The 26,165-nt window shown below is 42.2% G+C and overlaps 1 protein-coding gene across 4 annotated transcripts in view; it reads left to right on the top strand.

Moving 5' to 3' along the window:
- Armh3 (armadillo like helical domain containing 3) overlaps positions 1-26,165 on the top strand; it is a 167,842-nt gene that overhangs the window by 63,315 nt on the left and 78,362 nt on the right. For all 4 annotated transcript variants that reach the window (XM_034520481.2, XM_076922898.1, XM_076922908.1 and 1 more), the window contains one exon: positions 8,666-8,754. In XM_034520481.2, coding sequence (XP_034376372.1) covers positions 8,666-8,754 — 89 coding nt within the window. The remainder of the gene's footprint in view (positions 1-8,665; positions 8,755-26,165) is intronic.

Below are 26,165 nucleotides of genomic sequence, written 5' to 3'. Positions count from 1 at the left end.
TTAACAGGGTTTTACTCTGTAGTGCTGGCTGTCCTTGAACTCACTATGTAGACCAGGCTGGCTTTGAACACACAGAGATCCAACTGCCTCTGCCTCCCAAGTGCTAGGATTAAAGACATGGACTACCACTTCCCAACTCTGTTTATTATTATTTTTTACGTGCATGATTTTTCACCATGTAGGGCCCTGGGATTGAACTCAGTTATCAGGCTTGGTGGCAAATGCTTTTCTCCTCTGAGCCATCTTTCCAGCCCCCACCATATGTTTTTAAATTATTATTAATTTGTGCTGCTGTTTTGAGACAGAGTCTTGCTGTTTAACTCAAGCTAAGCTGGAACTTCTATGTAAACCAGGCTACCTTCTAACTCATGATCCTTCTGCTTCAGCCTTTAAGTACTAGGATTACAGATGTCTATCACCACCCCTGGATATATTCTAATTTTAAAATATGCTATTTATAAACTAGGCATGGTGGTGCATGACTCCAGTTTTTCCCCCTTTGTTTGTTTTTTAAAATGGGTTCCAGGGCTGGAGAGATGACTCAGCCATTAAAGGCTAGGCTCACAACCAAAAATAAAATGGGTTCCAAGCCACGATGGCCTTGAACCCCCATGTAGATAAGAATGGCTTTAATTTTTCATCCTTCTGTTTCTGTCTCCCACGTTCTGCGATTACCGGTGTTCTCCATCATGCTAGACCAAGATACTTGGTCTCTTTTTTTTCTTTTGTGTAGCCCAGGCTGTCTTGGAACTCTCTCTGTAGACCAGGCTAACCTCAAACTCAGAACTGCATCTGTCTCTGCCTCCTGAGTACTAGGATTAAAGTTGTGTGCCACACAACCTAGTTCCAAAATTCTTTCCTGTAAATGTTGGGCTGTCACTGTCCTTCACAAATGTATTATCTATTAGTGTACCAGAGTATTCCAGAACCTAGTAGTTAAGATGAATATTCCAAATTTATATTTTCTGTGGTTTAGCAATCTATGAAAAGTTCAACTGGATAATTTTAACATAAGACCTCTCATGGGTCTATAATTTGTTTATTTTAGACTGATTCTCATGTATCATAGGCTGGCATTTGCTGTGAAACTAAGGACAACCCTGAGCTTCTGATCCTTTTGCTTCCATTTACTGAATGCTGGGATTACATATGGTAATAGGCTTGGTTTTCTGTAGTGCTAGAGATGGACCTCGTCTTTGTGCATATAGGCAGGCAGTCTACCTACTGAACTGCCCTGGGCTGGAACTTGCTGTATAGCCTAGGTGTGTCAATTTGCCTCAGGTGTATTGGGCTCAGAAGACTGTGGGAAAAAAAGTGTCAGTTGGGGCTGAAGGCCAGTGACGTTCTTGGGTGGAGAACTCACTCTCAAGCTCACTTACCTTGACTTTTTTTTTAAACATTTATTTATTTATTATGTATACAGCATTCTGCCTGCATATATGAATGACTGCAGGCCAGAAGAGGACATCAGATTTCATTACAGATGGTTGTGAGCCACCAAGTGGTTGCTGGGAATTGAACTCAGGACCTCTGGAACTGCAGCCTGTGCTCTTAACCTCTGAGCCATCTCTCAAGCCTGATTTTTATTATTATTTTTTTGTGCCTGTATAGGGGTGTGTGTGTGTGTAGGTGTGTAGGTGTGAGCATGGGTAGGTCAGCAGTTTGCAGCATTCAATTCTTTGTACTATGTGGATCCTGGGGCATCAAACTTAGTATCTCAGGCTTGGTGGCAGGCATTTTTACTTGCTGAGCCATCTTGCTGGTACAAGCCTCAGTTCTTCACCTGGATCTCTTTAGAGGTTGTTTAATATGGCAGTTAGCTTTCCTCAGAGTAAGTAATCCAGTAGAGAACGGAATGTAAAGCCCAAGATGGAAGATGCAGTATGTTATAACTGAAAGCCAAGCGTTCTGCATTTCTTTTGGTCACATGGATATAATGTGGGAAGGATCGTGCAAGGGTGCTGTTGTTTGATTGTGTCTCTTCCAAATCATATGCTGGAAACTCATCTCTAGGGCACAGTGTGGGGATGTGGGCCTCAATGAGAGGCATTTAGATCATGAAGACACCACCCTGTCTTCATGAGTGGATTAGTGTCAACTAAAAAAGGGCTGGAGGTTGTGATCTCAATCACTCACCCCTTCTCTTCGTCCCTTCCCTCCACATCTTCAGCCCTTTGTGCATGTTTGTATGCACAGCTGTGTGCAAGATTATTGTCCTTGTTTCTTCCATTTTCCACAGGGAATGGTACGTAGAAGATTTCCCCTTCTTAGATGCTAGCATGTTGACATTGGACTCTACAAGGAACACTTTTCCTTTATAAATTATTTTATTTGAGACAAAGGATTTGAGTTCTAGGGGGCTAGGATTGCCAGAAATCATATTGTATGGCTAGTAAGTCGTATAAGCAAGATTCAAATTCATTTCTCCTGATCTTAGATTGTACTTTCAGCATTTTTTTTATGATAAGGAACAACGGAAAGATATATAGAGTGACCATGTTGATAGGACCACAGAATAGATTCCTTCCATTTGACCTAATCCATGAAAAACCCTTGGGACTTTTCTATGTGGATGAACAGGGAAAGGGCACTCCAGGTAGGGGATCGGCACACGTGTTTCAGGAGTATAGCAGCTTCACAGTGCCGTGTGTTTAGAAAGTATTGTGTAGTTCTGCACAGTTAGAGAACAGGGTATATGGAGGAAGGGTGGGAGTAAGAGGAAAGATTGCCTGAGAGAGCATGGTCAGTAGAAGAATGCTTCCTAGGACTGCACGGTCACAACTGGAGAGTTACAGGAGTGCATCTCTCCATGCAACTTTTTACTTGGCTTACGGTGGATGACGGAGACTTGCCATCCCTAACCTGTGCTTCCTAACTTTGTCCCAGGAGTCTTCACCGTTGCTTTGCTCTTTTTGCAGTTTGCCTTTTCTCCACCTGCTTCCTCCTTGAATGTTCTGAGGTTATGGCTGGTAAAGATGATGAGAAGAAGGTTAGGTAGAAGTAAATCCACTCTTGTGTGGATTTGCTTTCTCCAAGCCTGTATCTATAGGTATGTTCCAGATTTCCCTCCCCCCACTTCCATTTCCTTTTTCAGTTTGGTATTTGGAGCATCAAGTCCTTTTTAGGTGAACTTATCTGCTCCCAGCTGGGCAGCAGGCCAGGCTGCTGCTCTCCCTTCTCATTATGTATGGCCTCTCAGCAGCATGTGGCACAAGGAGGAACTGAAAGCAAAATGAATTCTTACCATTTTAGATAAGTTTATAATCCTCATGGTGAAGTGTGAAGAAATCTGGAGTACAGAAAGACTTAGCACCCACAGCCAGAAGCTGGGTCAGAAGTGGGCAAGCTTCTTTGCTTGTGTGAGTGTAGTAGGTACTGAGTGATGAGGAATGGTGCTTGTCTAGGGGAAAGCAGGAAGTGATAGGAGAAAACCCCAAGCTAACCAACCAGTTCCCACTCTTGGTCTGCTGGCTTCTTGTTGCCATTCCTATTCTTACCACAGTGTTTGAGAGGGAGGAGAAAGGAATCCAAAAAAATAAACTCTTACATGGGAAACTCAAGCCTACCCCCATTTCTTTTTTAAAGACAGGGTCTACAAAAGATTCAGGAGACAGGGAAAGTCAGGAGAAGCTGGGCTGTCTTTTCTTAGAATAGGAAACCACTGTGTGCATGAGAGAGCCACCCCAAGAAGCAGAAAATCTGGAGTCATTCTGCCAGTATGTATTTTTAAGGATGTAACAGTTGTTAAATTTGTTTTTGTTTCTTTTCTTTTTTAGACAGTCTTGTAACCCAAGCTGGCCTCAAACTGCCCAGCTTCCTGCTTCAGCTTTCTGAGTGCTAGGATCATAATGTGCGTTACCTCCTTTGGCACCTGCCACTTATTAAAAAACCATCTTTATGTGTGGTAAACAGTGTGAGTCACTGAGCACAAAGCTGACAGAGCACCTATTGGGTCACTGGGGACAGCAAGAGAGCCTAGGAGCAGTGCTGGAGTGATGTGCACACCCTGTGAGTAAGGCAGAGAGCAGCAGGGCACAGTTACCTCAACGCTGTCACTGTCCACAGTAGCTAAGACATGTTTACCAAGGATCAGCCCACATGGTAGTCACAAACAGGCAGCATCCAGCCATCCTTGTTAGCTGCAACATGGCTTTAGCAGCTGGGACCTAATCCCTGTAAGTTTCATGGAGAAGCTTTTATAGGTTGGGTAATTTTTAAGATTAATTTTTTAAGATTGACTCAAATGAGGGTATCATTCAGCAGATGGCAACTACATCAAATGAGGTCATGCCACCATCTCTAAAAAAATCAAGGAAATGACTTGGAAACTAGAAGGATGCTTTATTTGAAATTTGTATCACTTGGTAGGCAGTTTTAGTACTGGTTAGATTTTTTTTTTTCTTGAGGGTAAAAAATATTTAAAATTTGTTGATGTGTATATTAATTTATGTATTACTTTATATTTTTGTGTGATTGCTAAATATTTTATGTTGGTGTGTATGTGTTATGGTGAACTTATGAAAATCAGCCATCAATTTCAAGGAGTTAGTTCTCCTGCCTTGTTGAGGCAGAATATCTCTTATTGTATCTACTGTACTGCGTACTTGAGGCTTACTGGCTCACCAGGTTCTGGGTAAGTCTGCCTTCACCTCATAGCAGCTAGCTGCTCATGTGTGCCATTGCATCCAGGATTTCTTTCCTGGGTCCAGGGATGGAGGTCAGGTTACCAGCCTATGTGGGAAGTGCTTTTACCTGCTGAGCTATCTCAAGCTTGATAGTTTGCTGTTTTGAGACAGAAGTCTTGTAGTGTAGCTTTGGACGGCTTAATACTTTCTTTTTAAAACATTTTATTTTATTTAAATGTGTGTTTCACCTGCATGTATGTACATGTACTGCCCAAGAAGGCCAGAAGAGGGCATTGGACCTCTTAGAACTGGAATTATAAATGGATGTTAGCTGCCATGTAGTTGCTGGGATTTGAACCTGAATCCTTTAGAAGAGCAGCCAGTGCTCTTAACTGCTGAAACATTTCTTTAGCCCCATACCTAGTGTTTTCTATGTAGTTCAGGCTGGCCTTATTTTCTTGTCAATCCTACTTCAGGCTGGGATTACTAGCATATGTCACCATACGTGGCTTAAATTTAGAATGTCAGTTTGCATGTTGGGTGAGCAAGCACACTTTAGTGTGTTTGTCTTTGGTGTGCTGTTAGATACCTTAATTCCTTTAGCCTTTCTCTGGCTCTTATCTCTCGGAGGGAGGTTAGTGTTCCTTCTGTTTCTTTTCACCTCTTAGGGAGGCCCCTAAGAATAGCTACCCTTAATGTAGCATATTCAGCGGCCAGATTGGTACGTATAGAGGAATGCAAGTAGTGTTTCAGGCATCCTTGCCTTATATTAAGGGCACAGAATCTGAGAGTCTCAACTCTACCTCAGGAAGTATCCTCTACTTGAAGGTGCCATTCAGTTGAAGTGGCCTTGAATAAGAAAGCTTCCGTAAATCAAGGGGGGTGGACGGGAGCTCCTTCCTGCAGGCTGTTTGGCTTATTTGGTCTTTTCACTCTCACTTTGTCTCCCTTAGTCTTTCATGTTAGAACAGTGTTCACAGAAAGGAACTTTTTAATTTTCTTGAAACTGGTAGGTTATCTGGCACCAGTTTGCTAAGAACCTTAGAACTTAAATACAGTAAAATTTAAGTACCAATTCAACCAGTGTTTGGTGAATGAATGAATACAAAGCCTTGGCCTGAGCTGGGATAGTAGCCTGTATTTATAATGCCAGCTTTAGGGAAAATGAAAGTCAGCCTGGGTGATTGAAAACTCTGCCTCAATAATCAGATAAAGAGAAGATGACACTTGAAGGAGCTTGGGGACTTCCTCTGATCTTTTAGGGACCTCGGTTTAGGTAAGATCAGACTGTTTGCTTCCTTGTAGAAAAGAATTTCAAGCCAAGCAGTGGTGGCCCATCTTTAATCCCAGAACTTGAGAGGCAGAGGCAGGCGGACTTCTCAGTTGGAGGCCAGCCTGGTCTACAGAGAGAGTTCCAGGACAGCCCCGACTATACAGAGAAACCCTGTCTCAAAAAACAAAAAAACAAAACAAAACAAAAAAGAATTTCAAGACAAGCCTATATGTAGTAGATTTGGAGTTGAGTAAAATACTTTCTTTTCCTTCTTCCCTTCCTTCCTTCCTTTCTTCCTTCCCTCCCCCCATTCCTTTGTCATTGTTGGTGGCGATTTGTTTTGTTTTGAGGCAGGATCTCATGTATCCTAGGTTGGTCCAAACTCACTTTGGGGTCATTTCTTGAACCTCTTTGCAAAGGGGAAATAATCAGAAAAAAAGGACCTGGCATAGTGGTGCACACCTTTGATCTAGGCACTTGAGAGGAAGAGGCAGGAGGATCTCTGTGAGTTTGTAAGTCTACATAATGCGTTCTAGGGCAGCCAGGCTACATTGTAAGACACTGTCTCAAAGAGAAAAAAGTCAAGAAACAGGAAAAAAAAAAAAACAGTGCTAACTGTGCTCTGATGGGTAAGAGCCAGCGAGACCAGCTAGAGCAGCGGCTCCCAGCCTGTGGGTTGTGATGACTCCTTTAAGAGTTGAATAACCCTTTCATTGGGGTTGCCTAAACCATGAGAAAACACAGACATTTATATAACAGTTCAAACAGTACAAAACTACAGATGTGAAGTAGTGATGAAAATAATGTTATGATTGTGGATCAGCACACGTGAGGCTCTGAATTAAAGGGTGGAAGCATGTGGAAGGCTGAGAACCGTTGAGCTAGGGGAGTTAGAGTGCCTGTCACACACTGTAAGCTAAAGTTCACTGCTTGTCCTCCTTCTGCTCCACCTACACAGTGCTGGGATTACAGATGCTTGCCAATGTGTGTCCAGTGGATACAGTACCCAGGATTGAACCTAGATTGCACTCAAGTTAGGCAAGTTAGGCAGTTCAGCCCCAGCCTCTGGAAATATTTTTTATAAAATAGATATTAAGCCCAAGATTTAAGAGAAAGTATTGGGCAAGAAGGTAAGGAAGACTTGAAAGTAGCCAGCTGGACTGTTTGGTGGCTTTTGAAACAATTTTCTTCAAAGGTTTGCTAGAAATCTAAGTGAGATGCTAGGTGAATAAGGTCACCTCTAGAGCACAGGGATGTAGTACAGAAAGTTAGGAGGTCTCCACTGAAATTAACTTTGAGATCCCCAGAAACATCTAGAGTGGAGTGTGGTCCTGCTCAAGGTCCTACACATTCAAGTCTTAATCCTGGCTCGTTGCAGTTTTAGAATTATCTGTGCCAGTACCTCTTGCTTCTCAGCTGGGGTGAATCTTCAACAAGAATCAACAGGAGTGAAGGATTGCCTTTCCTGTCCATGTCCTCGTACTTTTTTTCTGATATTTTTTCCCTGCCTCATTAGCCCTGGCTACATATCAAGTTCAAGGCTGGTTTGATCTACCTGACACCCTGTATCAACAAGACAAAATAGGCTGGGATATAATTCATTTGGTAAAGCAGTTGCCTAGCATGCATGAAGCTCTGAATTTGACCTCTAGTACTCACATACATAAAATAAATAAATAAATCTTTTAAAAAAACAAAAACCATTGTGTTGTTATGATGTGTGTAACTGAGTAGTCTGACGACTGCACTGCTGGCCTCTGTGGCTGCAGCACTTACAACTGATTCCTTGTTTGTGCAGCTGAGGGACTGGATTTGTTTGTATGAGCTCCTTGCATCCCTAGACTGATTTTTGTTTCCATTTATTATATATCTATTTTGGTTTGGGCTTTTTTTTTTTTTTTTTTTTTTTTTTTTTTTTTGAGAAAGGGATTCTCTGAGTATTGCTGGCTGTCCTTGAACTCGTTCTGTAGTCTGGACTGGCCTTGAATTCACAGAGATCCACCTGCCTCTGCTTCCCAAGTGCTAGCACTAATGGTATGCACTACCACCCAGCTTATTTATTTAATTTTGAGGTAGAGTCTCACCTAGCCCATGTTGGCCTGAAACTTGCTGTGCAGGTGCCTTTAGAGGCCAGAAAGTGTCAGGTCCTGGAGCTGGAGTCACAGTTAACTATAAGCTGCTCTGTGTAGGTGCTGGAACTCTGTTGAAGCCTTTGGAAGAGCCTGGTACCTGCAGAGCCATCTCTTAAAATTGAATTTGATCTAGAGTCTTAATGTCTTTAATTTTTTTTATATTCAATCCATTCCTCTCTCTCTTAAAAAAGTTTTTTTAATTAAAAATGTTTTATGTATATGGATGTTTTGCCTGCATGTACCCTTGTATTGCATGTATATGCCTGGTATCCAGAGAGGCCAGGAGATGTTGGATCCTCTGGAACTGGAGTTACAGACAGTAGTGAACTGCCATGTGGATGCTAGGAATTGAACCCAGGTCTTCTGGAAGCGCCATTGATAGCCCCTTCAGTGGTAATTCAGTATAGGCATCTAAGTGGCTATAGCCCCATGGGTAGCACAAATTGTGTGTGGGGGGTGGGGGGGGAGATTGGGGAGTCAGTTTGTGTATATGGAAGATACTGACAGGAAATCACCATGATTTTTTTTTTTAACCTCAGTCTTAGTGGTCCCAGCAAAGCTGCCTCCCCACAGGAAGAGTACAGGTGAGCTGTGTTGGATTCTGAGACTTATCCTGGTTTTCTTTCTTACTGCAGGCGATGTGTCCAGGTAGTGCATAAACTGCTGTGTTACCAGAAGAAGTGTAGAGTTCGCCTGCATTATACCTGGCGGGAACTCTGGTCAGGTAATGTTCCTTCTTGAGTTTGTCCTTTTCCTCTGTGCTTTGTATGAATTCCTAGGCCCAGGCTCAGACTATTAGTAGCCCTTTTAGCCTCGAAGTTTGTTAGAGTGATTCTGTTTTCATGCATACTTTTTATTTTTCACATTTCAGTCTTGTTTGAGTCTAGACTTCAGCATGCTATGTGGTCCACACCTGCTTTCCTGTTCCCTCTCCTTCCCCGTACTTGTTTGTCTGTTTGTCAGCCTTTAGAAATAATTGATGGTTTCTTGGGTTCTAGGGCTAAACAATTAGCTTGGTATAGAGTGCTTGCCTAGTAAGCGTAAGACCCTGGGTTTGATCTCCAGCAGTGAGGAAAAAGGAAAAAGAAAAAAAAAAATTCAAGAAGGGGTATAATTTGTTAGCCAGGCATAATGGCACAAACCTGAATTCCCAGCACTGGAGGGAAGAGGCAAGTGGATCTCTGTGAGTTCTAGGCCAGCCTGGGATACATAGTGAATCCCAGGCTATCCAGTGTCTTGTTGTGATACCCTGTCTTAAAAAACAAAATCAACCAAACAAAAATGTCCTGAATCTCAAATATTCTGTCTTTGTGTAACAGCAAGGAGGAACCAGTGCAGACTTGGACCCTCACCCACTTCCATTTGGTAGCAGCATATGGACTATAGGGAAGCTTCTGTGTGTTTCCTCAAGATGAGTAATCTCAGTAGGAATGGCATTAGGCCGCTGGGGATGGGGGCGGAGAGATGGGGGGAACCCTGTTCTTTTGTTACATCTGGCATTATTACTGTTTACAGACTGTGTAGATGGTACCACTCCCCCTGTGCCAGAGACAAAACAGAAAATTACAGTGTTTACTTTTGTCTTTATATCCATTTGGTAACCCAGTAAAGTCACTGCCGCCCCTGCAGGCGGGAAGTGGCTCTTCTCTAAGGGCACACAGTTAATGCTAGCTTGCCACCCTTTCTTTTATGTGACTAAATTGGAGGTTTGGGAAAGCAAAGATTGTCCTCTGAGGCAGTTGCTTGCTAATGTCCTGTGGCTTTTGTGACCTGATGGGATAATGGATTTCTCCAGATGATTACAGAGATGAGTGGCTGCCCTCCGGTGGGGTGCTTCTCTGTGTGCGGAACAGAAGAGTGTGATAGTGTCAGGGGCTTTGTAAGACACAGGTCAGGAGCCCAGCCCCTTCCGTGGAATTCATCTCCCTTGTTGTGACACATGCTTTCCTCCCAGCTTAATTTGGCTTTCTAAATTTAGTCCTCCATAATGGGAAGTAGAGATCTTTAATTAATGGATTAGCACGTTTTTTCAGCAGTTACTGCGTATGACGGTAAAAGGGAGGGCAGGAGAGTCACACTAATGGGGCAACAGTGGCAATTTTAGTTTGAGTTTTTGGAGAGAGGAATATAGTCATGAGGGTTTGAAATTGAGGGCATGTTAGAAGAGATATTGAAAGAGATTGAAATGACCTTTCGTGTGTGTGTGTGTGTGTGTGTGTGTGTGTGTGTGTGTGTGTGTGTGTGTTTTGTTTGAGTCTGGGTCTTGCTCTGTAGCCCTGAACACAAGGCAGTCTTCCTGTCTCAGCCTCCCAAATGCTGGAATTATAGGCATGTGTCACCACATATGATAATACTATAATTACAGAGCTCTGAAAGTCTAGAATGTAAAAGAAAAGGAAAGCAGTACAGATGTGTGTATGTGGGGCAGTTGTGGGATGCAGAACAACACCCGTGATTAGGGTGTTGTGTAGGAGAACCATTAGTGACTGCTTGTTCCTAAGGCATAGATGTTTGTGCCTTGTGAGTTTAGTTTCTCTTCTTTCTTTTGTAAAAGCCATGTTTATTTATTGATTGATTTATTATATGTGCACATTACCCATGCTTGTGAAGATAAAAGAACAACTTACTAGAGTCATTTATTACTTTCTGCCATTTGGGACCCAGGGACAAAATTGCAGTTGTCAGGCTTGGCGGCAAGCATCTTTACCTTCTGAGCCCTTCTTTCTGTACAATGACGGAGTAAGCATTCCTATAACCCTGTGTGTTCGTATATGGAGTATACCGTGAGATGAAGAGCAGCAGGTGTTAAGGAAAGCTGCAGAATACAGTGCTCCACCCAGTGCAGTTAGAGCCCATAATAATGTGTAATATTGCATCCAGAGAGTACAAGTGTGGCTATGTTGGATCCACCCACTCCTTGGCTGGCACTACCCTCATATGTTGGAATGCCCATGTTTTCATTCTCTCTTTGCCTCTAGAGTTATGGATTTGAGGGAGGTGTGTGAAACTCATCATGGCAAATAGACCAATGTAGATAAATGCTTGCCTATGTATGGGTTGTGAATTATAAATGAATTTTATTTATAAGTTAGAGTGTAAGGCATGTAAGGTTAGATTGAACAGCCAGAAGCCTTTGAGCTTTCGAGTATCTTATAGAAGACACTCAGTTAGGGTCCACATGCTTCTGTGTTTAAAATGTGGGTGGTCAGTGTCACTGTATTTCTTGAGTGTTAATTTTTATTTCTGTGGTTGCTCTTTATTTTGGGGGAAAATTGCCAGAAGTCTCCAAAATTCCTGAAATGAATTTTCAAAGTAGATTGGGAGAGGGAAATGCCAGCTGTATTAGCTAGGGGTTCAGGCCTGCTTCATACCTTTCCCTGTAGTTGGCTTCACATAGACAAGCCCTGACCCACTCCCTGCTGCACTTCTTTGTACAATGGCTGTTGCCATGGTGTCTGAGTGTGTAGGAGGACATCTGTGCTCATTTCAGTGGGAATATGGAAGAAGGAAGTCTTGTATGTCTGCTTTGCCCTTCTTTTTAGGAATCATTGTTTTCCCCAAGATGTAGAAAGTTTGGGAATCTCTTATCATCTTTAAATGCCAGACTCCAAGCAAAACCTTACCTGAAACTCATCTCTGATGAAGACAGAAAATAAAATTTAGGGATCAGTTTTTTTTTGTTTGTTTGTTTTTTTGTTTTTTTGTTTTTGTCATTGAAACCAGAATGAAAGCAGGGCTCTGTGTATCCAGAAAGTGTCTGTTTTTGTATTCATATGCTACAGATAGTTTCTGAACCCTGTGAGGCTCAGCCACGTTCTCAAATGGGAAAAGATGGCGGCCCTGACTTTATGCTCCTTATCTTTCCGATGAGTGAGTCTCTCACAGACACAGATATCCCAGTCTCCAGTTAAGCTGCTTCCTCTAACCCATCACGCTGGTCCTATCTATGCAGACTTCTGGCATCAGTTTCTCTCAGAACTTTCTGAGGCTATAGATGATTTTCTTTATTGTATCTAATTTCTTGTTTGTCTCTGTGGCACTTTGGGCCATTTATGTATGTATTTATTTAGAGTCTCGTGTAGCTCTGTGTGGGTGCTATGATCTGAACCTGGGTCCTCCAGCCCTGACTACACAGCTTTTAATAGGGACTTAGAAAACATTTGAATGAATAAATAAATTCATGAATGACAGTGTAGACATTTCATTAATAATGAATTAACAGTCACCTAAAACAACACAATGTTGTGTTTCTACCTAAAACAACAACAGCAACAGTAATAGAACCCTGTAATGTGCTTGTTGTAATGCTTCTGATGCGATGCTGCCTTCATCTCTGGATGGGATCAACCCCAACTAAGATTTATTTGAATCATATTCTCTTTCCTTTGGGTGCTTCTTCTGTACATACAGATGAATGGATTACTTTTAATCAAGTAAAAAATGGAAATTCTGATGACTTCTAAGCCATTGACCAAAGAATAGGTGGAGTGTTTAAAGAGAAGCTTGTAATGGTTGGAGCGGGAGCACTTGAGCAGAGGCTCCCAGAGACAGCTTATTTTACTTCCACAGTAGGCAGAAGGAGCATGGGAAAGCAGCTTGCATCTAAATATGTGGTTCCCACAGTCTGAAACATGGTTTAGAGGCAGATTTATGCTGGGATTCCTTATTCAGCATTTGTCTGTAGGTCAAAGTCCTCACCCCTTTACTATGCCGTGTCTCAGGGTGAGATGCTAGCCATTACTTAAATCCATATTCGGGGGGAAGGGAGCAGAGATACAAAAGGGTTAAGTAACTTACAAAGGATTGTGGACCCAGATATCAAACAGTCATGGTTGGAACTTAAGAGTTCCTACTTCTATGCTAAGATGTAGATCACTAGGCACATCTGCCTCCCTGCAGGAAGGAAGGTCCCAAAGCCCCCAAAACAATCTGTTAGCTTCGATGTGCTAGATAGCATCCCAAGCATTCAGCTTTGCAAAAGGGAAATTGTACATGGTCTGACCTTTTAGATACCCACTGGGAACCATGGAACACCCAGAGAGCGTCACAGTTTTCTGGATCCAGCTGGCTCTCTCATCACTAGCACAACCTGTGCCTTCATGGTTAGGAACAATTTGAGGCTGGGAATTGAGATTCTGTTGTTGGAAGCTATGTTGTTGTGGGTGTTACAGAGAACTAATTTTTTTTTGTTTGTTTGTTGGTTTTCAAGACAGGGTTTCTCTGTGTAGCCCTGGCTGTTCTGGAACTCACTCTAGAGACCAGGCTATCTTTGTACTCAGAGATCCACCTGCTTCTGCCTCCTAAGTGCTGGGATTAAAGGCATATGCCACCACTGCCTAGCTCAGCACCAAATTTTTTTTTTCAAGAGAAAAACTGATTTGTTTGATGTATATCATTATCTGGCAATTCTGCTGTAGGTATGGCTTTGGCAGTTTGACAGCCCTTCCCAATGTGTAGTTACTTATCTGTGAACATTTAGTTGTCTGCTTCTTTTGGTTTAGTTAGTTTTTTAAACTGTAATTTGATGTGATTATAGACTTATAGGAAGTGGCAAAAATAGTAAAAGTATGCCTTTCCCCAGCCTCCTCTAAAAAAAGGGAGCCTCTCAGATAGCTACTGACTCCTTTTAGTTTTGAAGAAGGTTATGCAGGTGGGAAAGAATATAGCATGCTTGTGAAAATTATCTAATCCCAGCACTCAGGAGGAGGAGGCAGGAGGGACAGAATTCCAGGGGCTCAGGGTCAGGAGGAGGCAGGAAGTTTAGAAATTGAAGGTTGAGGGTAAGCTGTGTGATGGTTGAGCAGGTGATGGCCCTTGCTGCCAAGGAGAGAATTGGCTTTCAAAAGTTGTTCTCTGACCTCCACACTTGGTAACAAATAGGTAAATAAATAAATAAATAATAAATAAGCAAATGTGTTGAAAAGAAGAGTTCATTTTAAAAGCATCCCAGCAAAGGAAATAAAGGAAAGGGCAGGGTTCAGCTGTCCCGGCCATCAAGTCCTGGTGAGGCAGAGGAGACTAAAGTGTCTTACAAAGGTTTACATGATGGTGGACGTGAAAAGATTTTATTCCTTTGCATAAAGTTTTATAAGATATGAGAGATTTATGATCTATTTACTCTTAGCAAGCTAGCTACCTGTGATAGAGAAAAACAAACAAAACCATTTCTCACACTTACTTTTAAAGTTTTCTTTAATTTAGGGGAGCATTTCACAAAATATAAAGCTGCATGTGCCGTTAAGACTGCTTTAGTTTCCATGCATAAAAGACAGACTTTCCTCCATGAATAACGAAGTTCTTAAACTTGGAGTTTTTATGCAAGTGTGTTAGATGTCACCTCTCATTTTCTATTACTGAGTTGTGAATAGCCTGTATGGTAATATAGAAAGCTCAAGGCCTGGAAAAGACTACCAGGGAACTTTTTTCCTTATTAGATATTTACATTTGGCTAAATCTAAAACTTAAACTACTTTGAATCCTCTTTCATTCTCTCAGAAACTTGGCAAAAGCCAAAGATAAGAGAATCAAGGAGAAGGCAGGCATTCCAGCTCTCAGGATGCAGAGGCAGGCCACTGTGGCCTACATGGTTAATTGTAGGACACCCAGAACTACACAGAGAAAACCCTGTTAGGGGGTGGGGGTGGGGAACTGGAAAAAGATTCTCACATAAAGGATAAAGCTCGGAAAGAGCCAGGAATTTGTATCCAGAGAAGAGTTACCTTCCACAGGCTGCCCAGTCAGTATCTTGCTGGGTTCATGGAAAGGGGCAACTGCTTTCGCTGCTGTGCCTGTACCAGTTTCCTAGTTCTAAAGAGAGACAGAATTGAGCTCTCTAAGGTGTTGTCCTTCTACATCTCTTGCCTGGGAAAGACAGAGCTGATGCTGGTGTTCCTGTAGTCTGGGAGAGAGTAAAATTCTTAGTTCCGTGGCAGATGTAGCATGGACATGGTCTGTTTCATTGAGTGCTAAATGTCATAGAGTGAGTTTGGTTATCACTCAGGTGGACACTGTTGGGGAAAGAAGCAGGTACTGAAGGTGGTCCTGAGCATGCTTAGTGATGGGGAGCTGCACAGAGGTCCCACGTTTCCCCAAGGCTAGGCTCTCTTCCTCTCTCCTCCCACCTTCTTTTCTCCCTCTCCTTTTTTTTCTTTTTAAAAGAGTTTACATTTTTCTTTAATTATTTTCCTGTGTTTGGGAGTTTTACCTGCTTGTTAAGTCTGTACACCACATGTGTACAGTACTGATGGAACCCAGAAGAGGCATCAGATCCCCTGGAGTGGGTGCTAGGAAAGGTTGTTAGCTGCCTTGTGGGTATTGAGAATCTAACCAGTCTCCTTTGGAGGAGAAGCTTGGCAGCTCATTCTCTTGACTGCTGTGTGCTCTCTCTAGCCTCACTTTAGCTGGCCCTCCTCCCCCCCCCTTTCTTTTTCTGAGACAGGATTTCTCTGTGTAGCCTTGGTTGTCCTACATATTGCTCTGTAGACCAGACTGGCTTCAAACTCAGAGGTACCCATGCCTCTACCTCATGAGTGCTGGGATAAAAGGACAGCCAGCCACTTTAGTCACTTTTGAGACAGGGTTTTGCTAACCCTGAGCCCATGCTATCCTCCAGTGGTAAGCAACTGTCTTGTCTCTGCTTCCCCTACTAGAATTACAGAGGTACATATAGGCTGAGTCTGGGAACTTTAATTTAAAAAGTTCATTTTGTGATGAAGAAGAGGGTAGGTAGGTGGTAATTGAAAGGTTGCATCCTTCCAAAGTAAACAGGGCATGGGAAATGACTGATACACATTCATAGCTAGGGAAATGGAGAAGTCTGACTTCCATTTAAAGAAAGGTTTGTTCTACTGACCTGTGTGTTCTGTTTACCTGGAGACTCAGAGCACAGGTAAACACCATCTATGAAGCCATTTCATTTTATAGTGGATTCTTTTGCTGCTTTGTTAGTGAGGTGCATAGATATACAGACAAATGGCTGAATGTTTTTTAGTTAATTTTTTTTCTTTTTCTTCTTTTGTGTTTTGAGATAAGGCCTTGTGTAGTTAGCACAGGCTTGACCACACTATGTACCTGAAAATGATCTTAAGCTCTTGATGCCTTCCTTTCCCTCCCAAAGTGCTAGGAGTACAGGGTGGGTGTCAGACACCACATTAGATACCTGTATTTTGAGAAGGCATCTAGAAAGGGTGGAGAGAGAGAGAGAGAGAGAGAGAGAGAGAGAGAGAGAGAGAGAGAGATTGATTGAGAGATTGAGATTGGTTGGCAGGTATTTCCTTTCTACTCTTTTCTGCATCATTCTTGATTGACAGTGAGCCTGCTGATCGAGGCTAGGCTCTCTTCCCCTCTCCTCCCCCCCTCAACTGCTGGTGTCCCTGGTGATTGGTATTTTTCTCCGGGTATGCTAGAATTGGCTGGAGTTTATGGGGTCTCTAGGGTTTTGGTGGCTTTAGTTTGTTAGTGCTATTTATAGCTTTTCCTTGACTTCTGTCTTAAGCAGGTGAGATACTAATACTCTCTGTCTGTTGGTCACTGTGAAATTATGCATCTCCCTGTGCTGTGATTTGGATTCAGTGGCACCCAATCCTAGCTCCATACCGTGCCACAAAATAGGCTTTCAGTCTTGCCTTCCCATTATATCTTTTCCTCTTCATTGTATACAAAAGCTGTGCAGATGGCTCTCTCTGACCTGTTTCTTTAGAGACACCAATTTGTGCTCAATTGGAGTCTGTCTCCTTTCTGTTTTTAATTTTATTTAAATGTCATTCATTTAGATTTTACAATTAAGTCTCCCCTCTGCTTCTCTAAGGCAGAAGGCTGAACTACCACTCAGTGTGTCTTCCTGTGGCCGGCTTGTTCTCTCTGCACATGGTTTACTTGCCATGTGGGGGACAGGTTTTGGTCCTGGACAAGTTCCTGTATCCATTATTCATTCTACTCCTACGTGCCAACACAATTTACTGCTTTCTTCTTTCCTTCCCCTGAATCCAAAGCAGGATAGAACCAAATCAGGAGAGGTCCTCATTGTGTAGAGCACAGGAATATTAAGGACAGCTCATTAAGTTCAGAGCCTTGTTCTCGGTCTGTGATGGGAGCGTATGGAAGGTGCTAAGGTTTTCAAGTGGGTGGTACTGAGCCTTCTATTTGGCAAGTAGATTGGCTACTGCTCTCTTTGAGTATTGACTCAGGACTTAAAGAATTACCATAATATTTAGTCTTGGCTCTGGTTTCTAGAGCTTAGACACTATATGTTCTAGACAACGCTAGTGCATTGTTAACCAATGCAATGCACACACCTCACTGGAAGGGAACATAGGCGGAAGCTACCTATGAGACAATTACTTGCCTCCACCAGTATCAGAAGAGGCAGCAGTTGGTGACAGCTTCTAGACAAATGCCCAGAAACCAAGATTCCAAGGATTCTTGTAGAAAACAACTTTCTGATGAACAAGTAAGTGTGTTCAAAGCAGGCATTTCCCTTCAGTTTAAGTATATTTATGGGTATATACTTGGTTCTTGTGTGCATGTGGTTATGGAGGATTGAAGACTCTTTCCCTTCAGTCAGGGCTATAGTGCTTGGAGCTAGGTATCTCAAGCCTTGCTAATAAATGAGAAGCTAGACCAGAAGTCAAATCAGGGTCCTTAAGATTACATAGGGTATTGTTGGCATTGGGAGAGCATGGTTAGCTTTGATTTCAACCTCGATTTGTTTTCTTTCTCTTTGAACCACAATTTCATGTAGCCTAAGCTGGCTTGGAATTTACTGTGTAGGTGAGACCATCCTGGAGCTTCTGATTCTTCTGCCTCTTTCTCCTGAGTGCTGGGATACAGGCTTGTACCACCGCATTGAGTAAGGAATTTCTGTTCTACTTTGTCTCTATGACTACTCAAGTAGTTCTTAATAAACTAAATTTAGTTCTTAAACTCATCTTTGGCTTTTTATGACTAGCTTATTTCACTAACATAATTTCCTTCTTTTAAAGATTATTTTATTTTCATTTATGTGTATGTGTCTTCATCTTTCTGTGTGTATATGTACGTGTGTGTTCGGTTGCCATCAGAGGCCTGATGAGGGTGTTGGGTCTCCTCAAGCAGAGCTGTGAGAAGCTTGACGTGGATACTGGGAACTGAGCTCTGGTCCTTTTCAAGAGCAACAAGCACTCGGAAATGCTGCGCCATCTGTCAACCTACTATGGGTTGTGGTGGAAGAGCACCTTAGTGGATCGGGAAGGGAGCCTGGGGGACAAGGAATGCCACAAAGTTCAACACCACACAACAAACCTATATATTCTGTCCCTAATATAAATTAGGGACAGAAAGTAAAGTAAAGAGTTTAGGGGGAAATTTATTGGTTTTGTTGAGGCAGGGTTTCTCTGTGTACCCTTGACTGTCTTAGAACTAGCTCTGTAGACCAGGCTGGCCTCAGACTCATAGAGATTCCCTTTCTGTCTCCTGAGTGCTGGGATTAAAGGCATGTACTACTACCACCTGGCTGGGAATTTCTTTTCTTAGGTATACATTTGAAATTTTTAGGCCATGGTCCTGGTATTTTTGGGGGAGGGGAGTCCTAAGACCAGTGAAGAGGGGGAGGAGTATCCCACCCTCAAGGATAAGCGGTAGGCAGGTGGGGAGACAGGCTGTTGATTGACAGTACTTATCTGAAGTCCATTTGACCTGTGGGAGGTGGATTCCAGCCAATTCCCTGAAGCTTACAAGAATTTAAGTTCACAAAAAGAGATACATTTTAGATATATTAGCATCAACACTGTTTTTTGTTTGTTTGTTTGTTTGTTTTTCGAGACAGGATTTCTCTGTGTAGCCCTGGCTGTCCTGGAACTCACTCTGTAGACCAGGCTGGCCTCGAACTCAGAAATCCACTTGCCTCTGCCTCCCAAGTGCTGGGATTATAGGTGTGCACCACCACCACCCAGCTATCACCACTGTTTGTAATCTGTACTGAAATTCACATTTTAGAAAAAACAGAATATTTATGCCTTTGAGTTATAGTAAAGCTTAGGAACCCAAAAATTACTTTGGTTAAAAGCATTAACACTTTTTTTCTCTATCCAGAAGATTGGGTGTACATAGATTAGACAAATGTTCTTAGCTCAATGGGAAGCACTTTTAAAGTTTATTCTTAGAAGACAACCAAAGGAAATTTAAAGTCTTGAGCTTGTGTTTATAATAATAGTAGTCAATGCTTTACCAGAGCTAGATTAATAGCTTATCAGAACTCCACTGATGAATGTTAAAACTCTGAACTTTTGAAGCGTTATAGAGCAATGGCATAGTGAGGAAGAGAAATCTGAATTAAATGTTAAATTTTTATATATATCTTAAATCACTTTTTTATACTTTTACACACCTTAAGACACTTTCTTAGACCTTTATAACTTTCATTTACATATATTAAAACACTTTTTATCCCCTTATAACCCATTTAAGCTTTCATATCTTATATACATAAACTTTACACTTTTTTTCTATCCACTTATTTACCAACAGACACAGGTGGTTGATTACAGAGAGCAGTCACTATAAAGTGAGTTCCTTTAAATAAAATAGTAATAAGTTATATGGAAATGTTTTGTGAATTTATCTCTTTTTAGAATCTTGTAGAAAGTTAACCTGTGTCTACTAGACCTAGCAGTAGCTCTAGGCAGGTGAGGCCTGAGGCCTGATTTTGCACACGAAGAGAACTGAGGAGACAGCTGAAGCCTTGGCTGCTGCTGTCGCACTGAGAAACCAGCACTAGCCTTGATGTCAACCCCATCAGAGCTGAAGAACCAAGCAGTACAGCAGCTTCCAAATCTATTAAAAATGACACACCTACTGACTACCTGGATAATTACACTAGCAAATGACGCAGAGAGGTCCCAGGGCATCATTAGTCTTTGCCACCAGGCCCAGAAGATCCAACAAACTGTTCTGTGGAGTAGGAACTTTGGAGACTGGCTTGCGTTATCTAGGGACAGCAGGGCAATCAGCTCCCAGTCCTGCTTGTCCACAGTTTGCACAGAGTCCTGGAGGTGATGAAGTGAAGTGGGTTTTTCACCAAGTGGCTCGATTTAGCAGGCTGCTCTAAGCTAGATTAAACATAATCAGTACTCTTAACTAAGTATACTGCATTTTGGTGGGTTGCTATTCTTATTCCTCAAGCCTTTGTGGATTATTCTCATCTGGTACTACCTTTTTTGCTGTTGCTGTAGGTTCCAGATTGGATTCTTCTGAAGATTCTTTATTCTGATTTAAAGACTCCTCTAACCTCTGTTCTGTGACCTGCAACCTAGCGTTCCATCTTTCAGTCCTCTCCTTATCTAAGTCTGCTCTATTCTGATCTCCCTTAAAGAGGATATAGAAAATTGTAATCATTACTAAACGTATAATTGTTTTTATGCTGATAGTCAAAACAACTATATGGGGTCCAAATACCACCTTGTATAGTATTTTCTATTTTTTAACGTGGAAAATATTTTCTTTTTTTAATATATTCAACTCTTTCCTTTCTACAGATACTTATTATTTTTCTTTTTCTCTTCTTTCTTTGGAGACTTTACTTTTTATGTTAATTTATTCATTTCTTTTCATTCTCTAAACTTAATATATTTTTGTGTATTTAATTTTCTCTAAGCTTTTTCCTCTAGGTAATTTTTTAAATATTATTTAACTCTCTTTTTTATTTTATTTTACTATTTTCAAACTAATTCTGTCTCTGCATTTTCATACCCAGTTTCTTTCCTCCTTTAGCATTAAACCATAATTTCAAACATTTTTTTAACCTAATCAGAAGTTTGGCTGTGCTTGGATTTCTTCTTGTCTGTTTATTTCTGGCTGCTTCTTCCTGTAGTTGTAACCAGCTATACCCCTACCCCTTTGTTCACAGGAAGTTGCAGTCCACTCTCTGCCTGACTCCAGCCTTAGATTGTGTTCCCATGGGTGTTAGGGTCTATGTGCTACCCCAGGCTGGACTGCTAGGTCTAGCAGGCTTCCCTTGCTAGTTTCAGGCCTGGAGCCACTTTTTGCCTACTCTGGGACCGTGGCTCCTGGCTGCAGCCCTTTGCTGCCTTTCTTGCTTAGGGCCATTGCAGGCTATTCCCACAGGCACCAGTTAGGCTCTCTCAGACCCAGGCTGCTCACCCCCTCTGCCATACCTGGGAAGTGCATAAAGCTCCAGCCAGAAAGATGAGTTAGTTCATCAGCCCCAGTTATAGGAGCTGTTCCTGGGGAGTGCAAGGGGTCTCTGGGAGGTAGGAGAGCTGGCTTTTCTAGTCAGCAGGGGCTTTTTTTTTTTTTTTTTTTTTTTTTTTAGAGTCCCCTTCCACACTGCCTCTCTGTGGTTCACATTTCATGGCTAGAAAACTCTCTTTCACTCTGGAATTTCTAGCCACACATTCAGTGTGCCAATTGTAACCACACTCTTTTTTTTACCAGCACCCCAGTTCCTAAATAACTACTCTGAGACTTAATTATCTATGAATGTATGCCTAGGTCATAAGCTTGGGCTTGTTCCCTGACTTGCCCGTAACTTAGAGAAAACCTATTTATTCTATTTTATGTGTGTCACACGGCTGGTTACCTCTCCTCAGTTTCATGTGTCTGTCACCTCAGAATCTGGTGGCAAATCTTCCTGTCTCTCACTAACTGACAGAGTTCCTATCTCTCTACTGGAACTCCCATCTCTTATTTCTTGACTTGCTAAAAGGCCATCGGCTTTTTATTGACAGGTGATGCTTCTACCTGATACCTAAGAGATTCTCTCTATAACCAAGGCTGTCCTTACCAAAAATGAGATTATCTACAACACCCTACACTATTTTTTTGAGAGATGAGCAATGATTTCTCACTCATTGGACCAAACTTCTTTTGTTTGTTCATTTGTTTTCGAGACAAGGTTTCTCTCTGTAGCCCTGGCTTTTCTAGAACTTAGAACTTGCTTCGTAGACCAATCAAACTTTGAATTCAGAGAACTGCCTGCCTATGCCTCCTGAGCTGGAACTAAAGGCATGAGCCGCCACCCCTCGCTTGGAGCAGACCTTTACCTTATTTAAGTCCCTGTATAATATGGTTGTTCTTTGGAAGCCTTTCAGAACAGGTATCAAAACTTCTGGGCCTTCAGTCAGGAAGAGGCTTGTGTTTACTCTGCCTCTTTAAAAATTATGTAACAGTGAGAAACATGATCATTTAAAGGGTTAAACTAAGGAAGAGTAAAGCATGTTCTGCTTCTTGTGTCTTCTCAGTGGCTACAGCGTGCAGTTCATTATAGCAAGTGCTTACAAACACGTGACTGTGCTGTTTATTCAATCACTCCTTGACTTTTATGGTTATCTTAATTATTCCCTCCACGTCCTGTTACTTTTGTGGCTATCCTAGGAATAGCTTAGCTGGTCATGTGCCCAGCTGGCATTCAGCAGACAAGTAGATCAAGGGCACTTTTCTAAAAATGATTGTGTATGGAGGGAACGAGCCAGGAGCAGCCAGCACAATCTCTGTTCTGTTTGTGTGTTGGCATCGAGAGCCTGGCTATATGTTTTCTCTTGTCCTTGATTTTCTTTGGCCTGTTATGTAAGCTCTGGGCAAAGGTCTGTGCCTTAATTAAATAGGAATAAACTTGGTTATTAATTGTTTATGCCCCATTTTTATTTTTGTTGGTTCTGATTTTGAAGGTTACTCTGGGTTCTTGTAAAGTCCATTATCCAATCATATTCTGTGTATAGGACATAATTTTGAGAGCCAACTCTGAGTGAGGAAATTAGAAACAATTTCACTTGATAATTATATGTTTTAAAAAAAGAAGAGTCCATTAGTAAAGTATTTTTGGGTGAGCATGAAAATCCGAGTTGCCTATGTAAAAAGCTGAATGTCAAGGTACAAATGTGTAACCTGATCACTTGGAAGGCAGAGACAGGAGGACCCCTGAGGTCACTGACCACCGAACCTTGCCTGATCAGCAAGCTCCCAATCCCAGTGAGAGACTGTACCTCAAAACACTGAGGTAGACAACTCTGGAGGATGGATAGATACCCAAGGCTGTCTTCCAGCCTCCACAGGAATCTCCGCATAGTCATGAATGCGCATGTGCATGTATACATTCACACATACACACACTCATACGTACACAGGAGGGAGGGATGGAGGAAAGGAAGAGGAGGAGGTGTGGGGAGAGAGACAGACACTTAGCAAGTATAATGGTGTAGGTCTAGAATCCCAGCATGTGGGAACTGGAAGCAGGAGGATCAGGAGTTCAAGGCTAGTCTCTTCTTTGTAGTGAATTTGAAGTCAACTTGGGATGGGTACATGAGTCTCTGTCTCAAAATATCAGGCCTCACTCACAGGGATGGCCTCACTCACAATGGGTTGAGCCCTTCCCCTCAATCACTAATTAAGAAAGTGCCCTATAGACTTTCCTGTAGTCCGGTCTTATGGAAACATTTTCTTAATTGAGGTTCCCTCCTCTTAGATGATTTTAGCTTGTGTCAAGTCGACACTAAACTAACTAGCACAAGCACCAAGTGCAAATGGGAACAGAAAAGCCAGAAAAATACCCGGGAGCATCTTGTAAAGAAAGTTATCAATAAGAATCTAGAGAAGTGTGGTATCAGTGTAGCCAGCAGTTCTGACACAGCATTTATGGTAAGTAGGTTGTGCTCTTTCACTCCAGACCAGATCCACTGTCTTGGCGATGCAGACAACACTGAATTTGAGACTAGTTTCTAGTCCCAGTTTTATCACTACCTAATTTGGTGTGCATGTTCACTATTTTAGTCACTATGTCCAAATATCTGATGGGATGCAACTTAAGGGAGGAAGGTTTACTTTAGGGATAGAGGCCATGATGATAGAGAAGGCTCAGTGGCAGGCCAGTGAGGTAGCTAGACTCAGTGTGTGTCTTCAGGAGAGGTAGAGAGGTGAGTACTGTTGCTCCTTTTACTTCAGTTCAGGACCCCACCACTAATGCTGCCACTCACATTGAGTATGTCTTCCCTCTTTAACTATATCTTTCTGGAAACACCTTACAAGACATATGGAGAGGTATGTTTCCATGGTGATTCTAATGCTAGTGAAATTGACTCACCATTGTTAATTTGTTTAACCATTAGTGGGTAGGAATGGGAATGCATGTAGATTTTTCTTTTCTAAAACATGAGAAATTGGATTAAATGACCTCTTGAGGTCCTAAATTCTGGAATTTTATTCTCAGCCTTAGTATGAGGGGAGTTCTAAATCTGAAAGTCTGAAGGGGGAAGAGGATATGTGTGTGGTACTGTCTGAACAGATGATGTGTGATATATGTGAAGTCAATGAGATGATAAAGAGTAAAGCAGCACTTACAGATGTTACCTTCCTTCTCTTGGGACTCCATGGCCAAGGCAACTCTAATGAAAGACAACATTTAATTGGGGCTGGCTTACAGATTCTGAGGTCAGCCCATTAGCAGCAAGGCGAGAACATGGCAGCATCCAGATAGACATAGGGCTGGAGGAGCTGAGAGTTCTACATCTTCATTCAAAGGCAGACAGGAAAAAACTGACCTCCAGGCAGCTAGGACATCCACATCCACAGCCACTCACTTCCTCTAACAAGGTCACACCTCCTAATAGTGCAGCTCCCTGGGCCAAGCATATTCAAACCACCACAAGGGATTATGGTAGGGTTTTTTGGAGCCAAGTTTAAGGTTGCTTTGTTCATTTTTAGATGCCTGTGAAAGATCCCTCTAGCTAGGTTCAGTAGCTCAGCCATTTGCCTAGTATGAGTAGTACCAGATTCAGTTCTTAGTGTTGAAACAAACAAACAAACAAAAAGAAATACCCTCTAAGGCAGTGGCTCTCAGCCTTCCTAGTGCTGTGGCCCTTTAATACAGTTCCTCATGCTGTGATCACTCCCAACCAGAAAATGATTTTTGTTGCAACTTTGTAACTATAATTTTGCTACTATTATGAATCATAATATAATTGTCAGTGTTTTCTGATGGTCTTAGGTAATATGGTGAGGAGGTCCCAAAGAAGTTTCAACCCACAGGTTGAGAACTGCTACTCTAGGGGTTTATTTCACTTCCTAGTGACCTTTGGGCCACAGGAAAATGACATGTGACCTGAATCATCAGGGATAAACATGTCTCTGCAGTACTTACACACAAAGCATCCCAGCTAGACTGTCTTCCCTACTGTTTTGCTCTGCTTGTGTTTGCATCAGTTTGGACACAAATTGCCTGTTGGCTTGTGCTAGAATTACTCTCTTCTTATTATTACTTTGTCATTCCTAACTCACTCCCAGGGATCATGACTCTCAGTAGTCCATCACAGGAACAAAATTGTTCCCAGTTCCCGTCCTCCGGATGTCATTCCTGTTAATTACCACACAGGCACTGCTGAAGCCCCGCTTCTCTGATATTCTGGATTGGATATGTGTGACAGTCATGTCTTTCTCTACTCCTTATGTTCTACCCTCTCTTTCTCTTGTCTCCTGTGAGTTAATGAAGTCTGTTAGGTGTTCATCCATTCACAGTACTTTTGTGAGTGCTAGGATTGAGGGAGAGAAGGGTGTTAGATTTCTGAGACAATGTAAAGAGACAGAAGACAAAAAGAGAGCAGAGTCTGACCTTCAGAGGAGACTGTTGATTAGCACACACAGTGGGTGTTAGCCTCTCTCCTCTGGGAAATGGAGGAGCCTGACAAGGGAAGAACCCTTTATAAGGATAGGGCGAGGAGCTTTGGAATGAGGAAATTGCTGAAGCCTTGGGAGACTGTGTGGTTCTGCAGTCTCTCCAGTCTGAAATTGTTCAAGATAAGACAGATATCCTGGGACACAGGTTTTCCCGACAGGCACTTCTGTCTGGGATGCTGATCAAGGCCAGCTGTGATCTCACAGCCTCAGCACGTGTCAGTGGGTAGCTCCAACTGGCTGAGTAAGGTGATCTTCAGCAAGGACAGAGGTTTGGACTGAGGTTGGTCATTTTTATGTGGCTCTTACATAGGCAGCCTGTATTCTCAGAGCTACTAATGGGAGCTAAGAAGACTGTAGGATCTATTGTGGATACCTGTGGAGCCTCCCTGACTCCTGGCTGAGACTAGTCCATTAGGTTACTTGTTAACAGACACCGTCACAAAGGCAAGCTGCCTATCATTTGCCTTTCTAACACAA

Source organism: Arvicanthis niloticus, chromosome 1, assembly GCF_011762505.2.
Source record: "Arvicanthis niloticus isolate mArvNil1 chromosome 1, mArvNil1.pat.X, whole genome shotgun sequence".
NCBI lineage: Eukaryota > Metazoa > Chordata > Mammalia > Rodentia > Muridae > Arvicanthis > Arvicanthis niloticus.
This window is presented reverse-complemented; position numbering and strand designations above follow the sequence as displayed.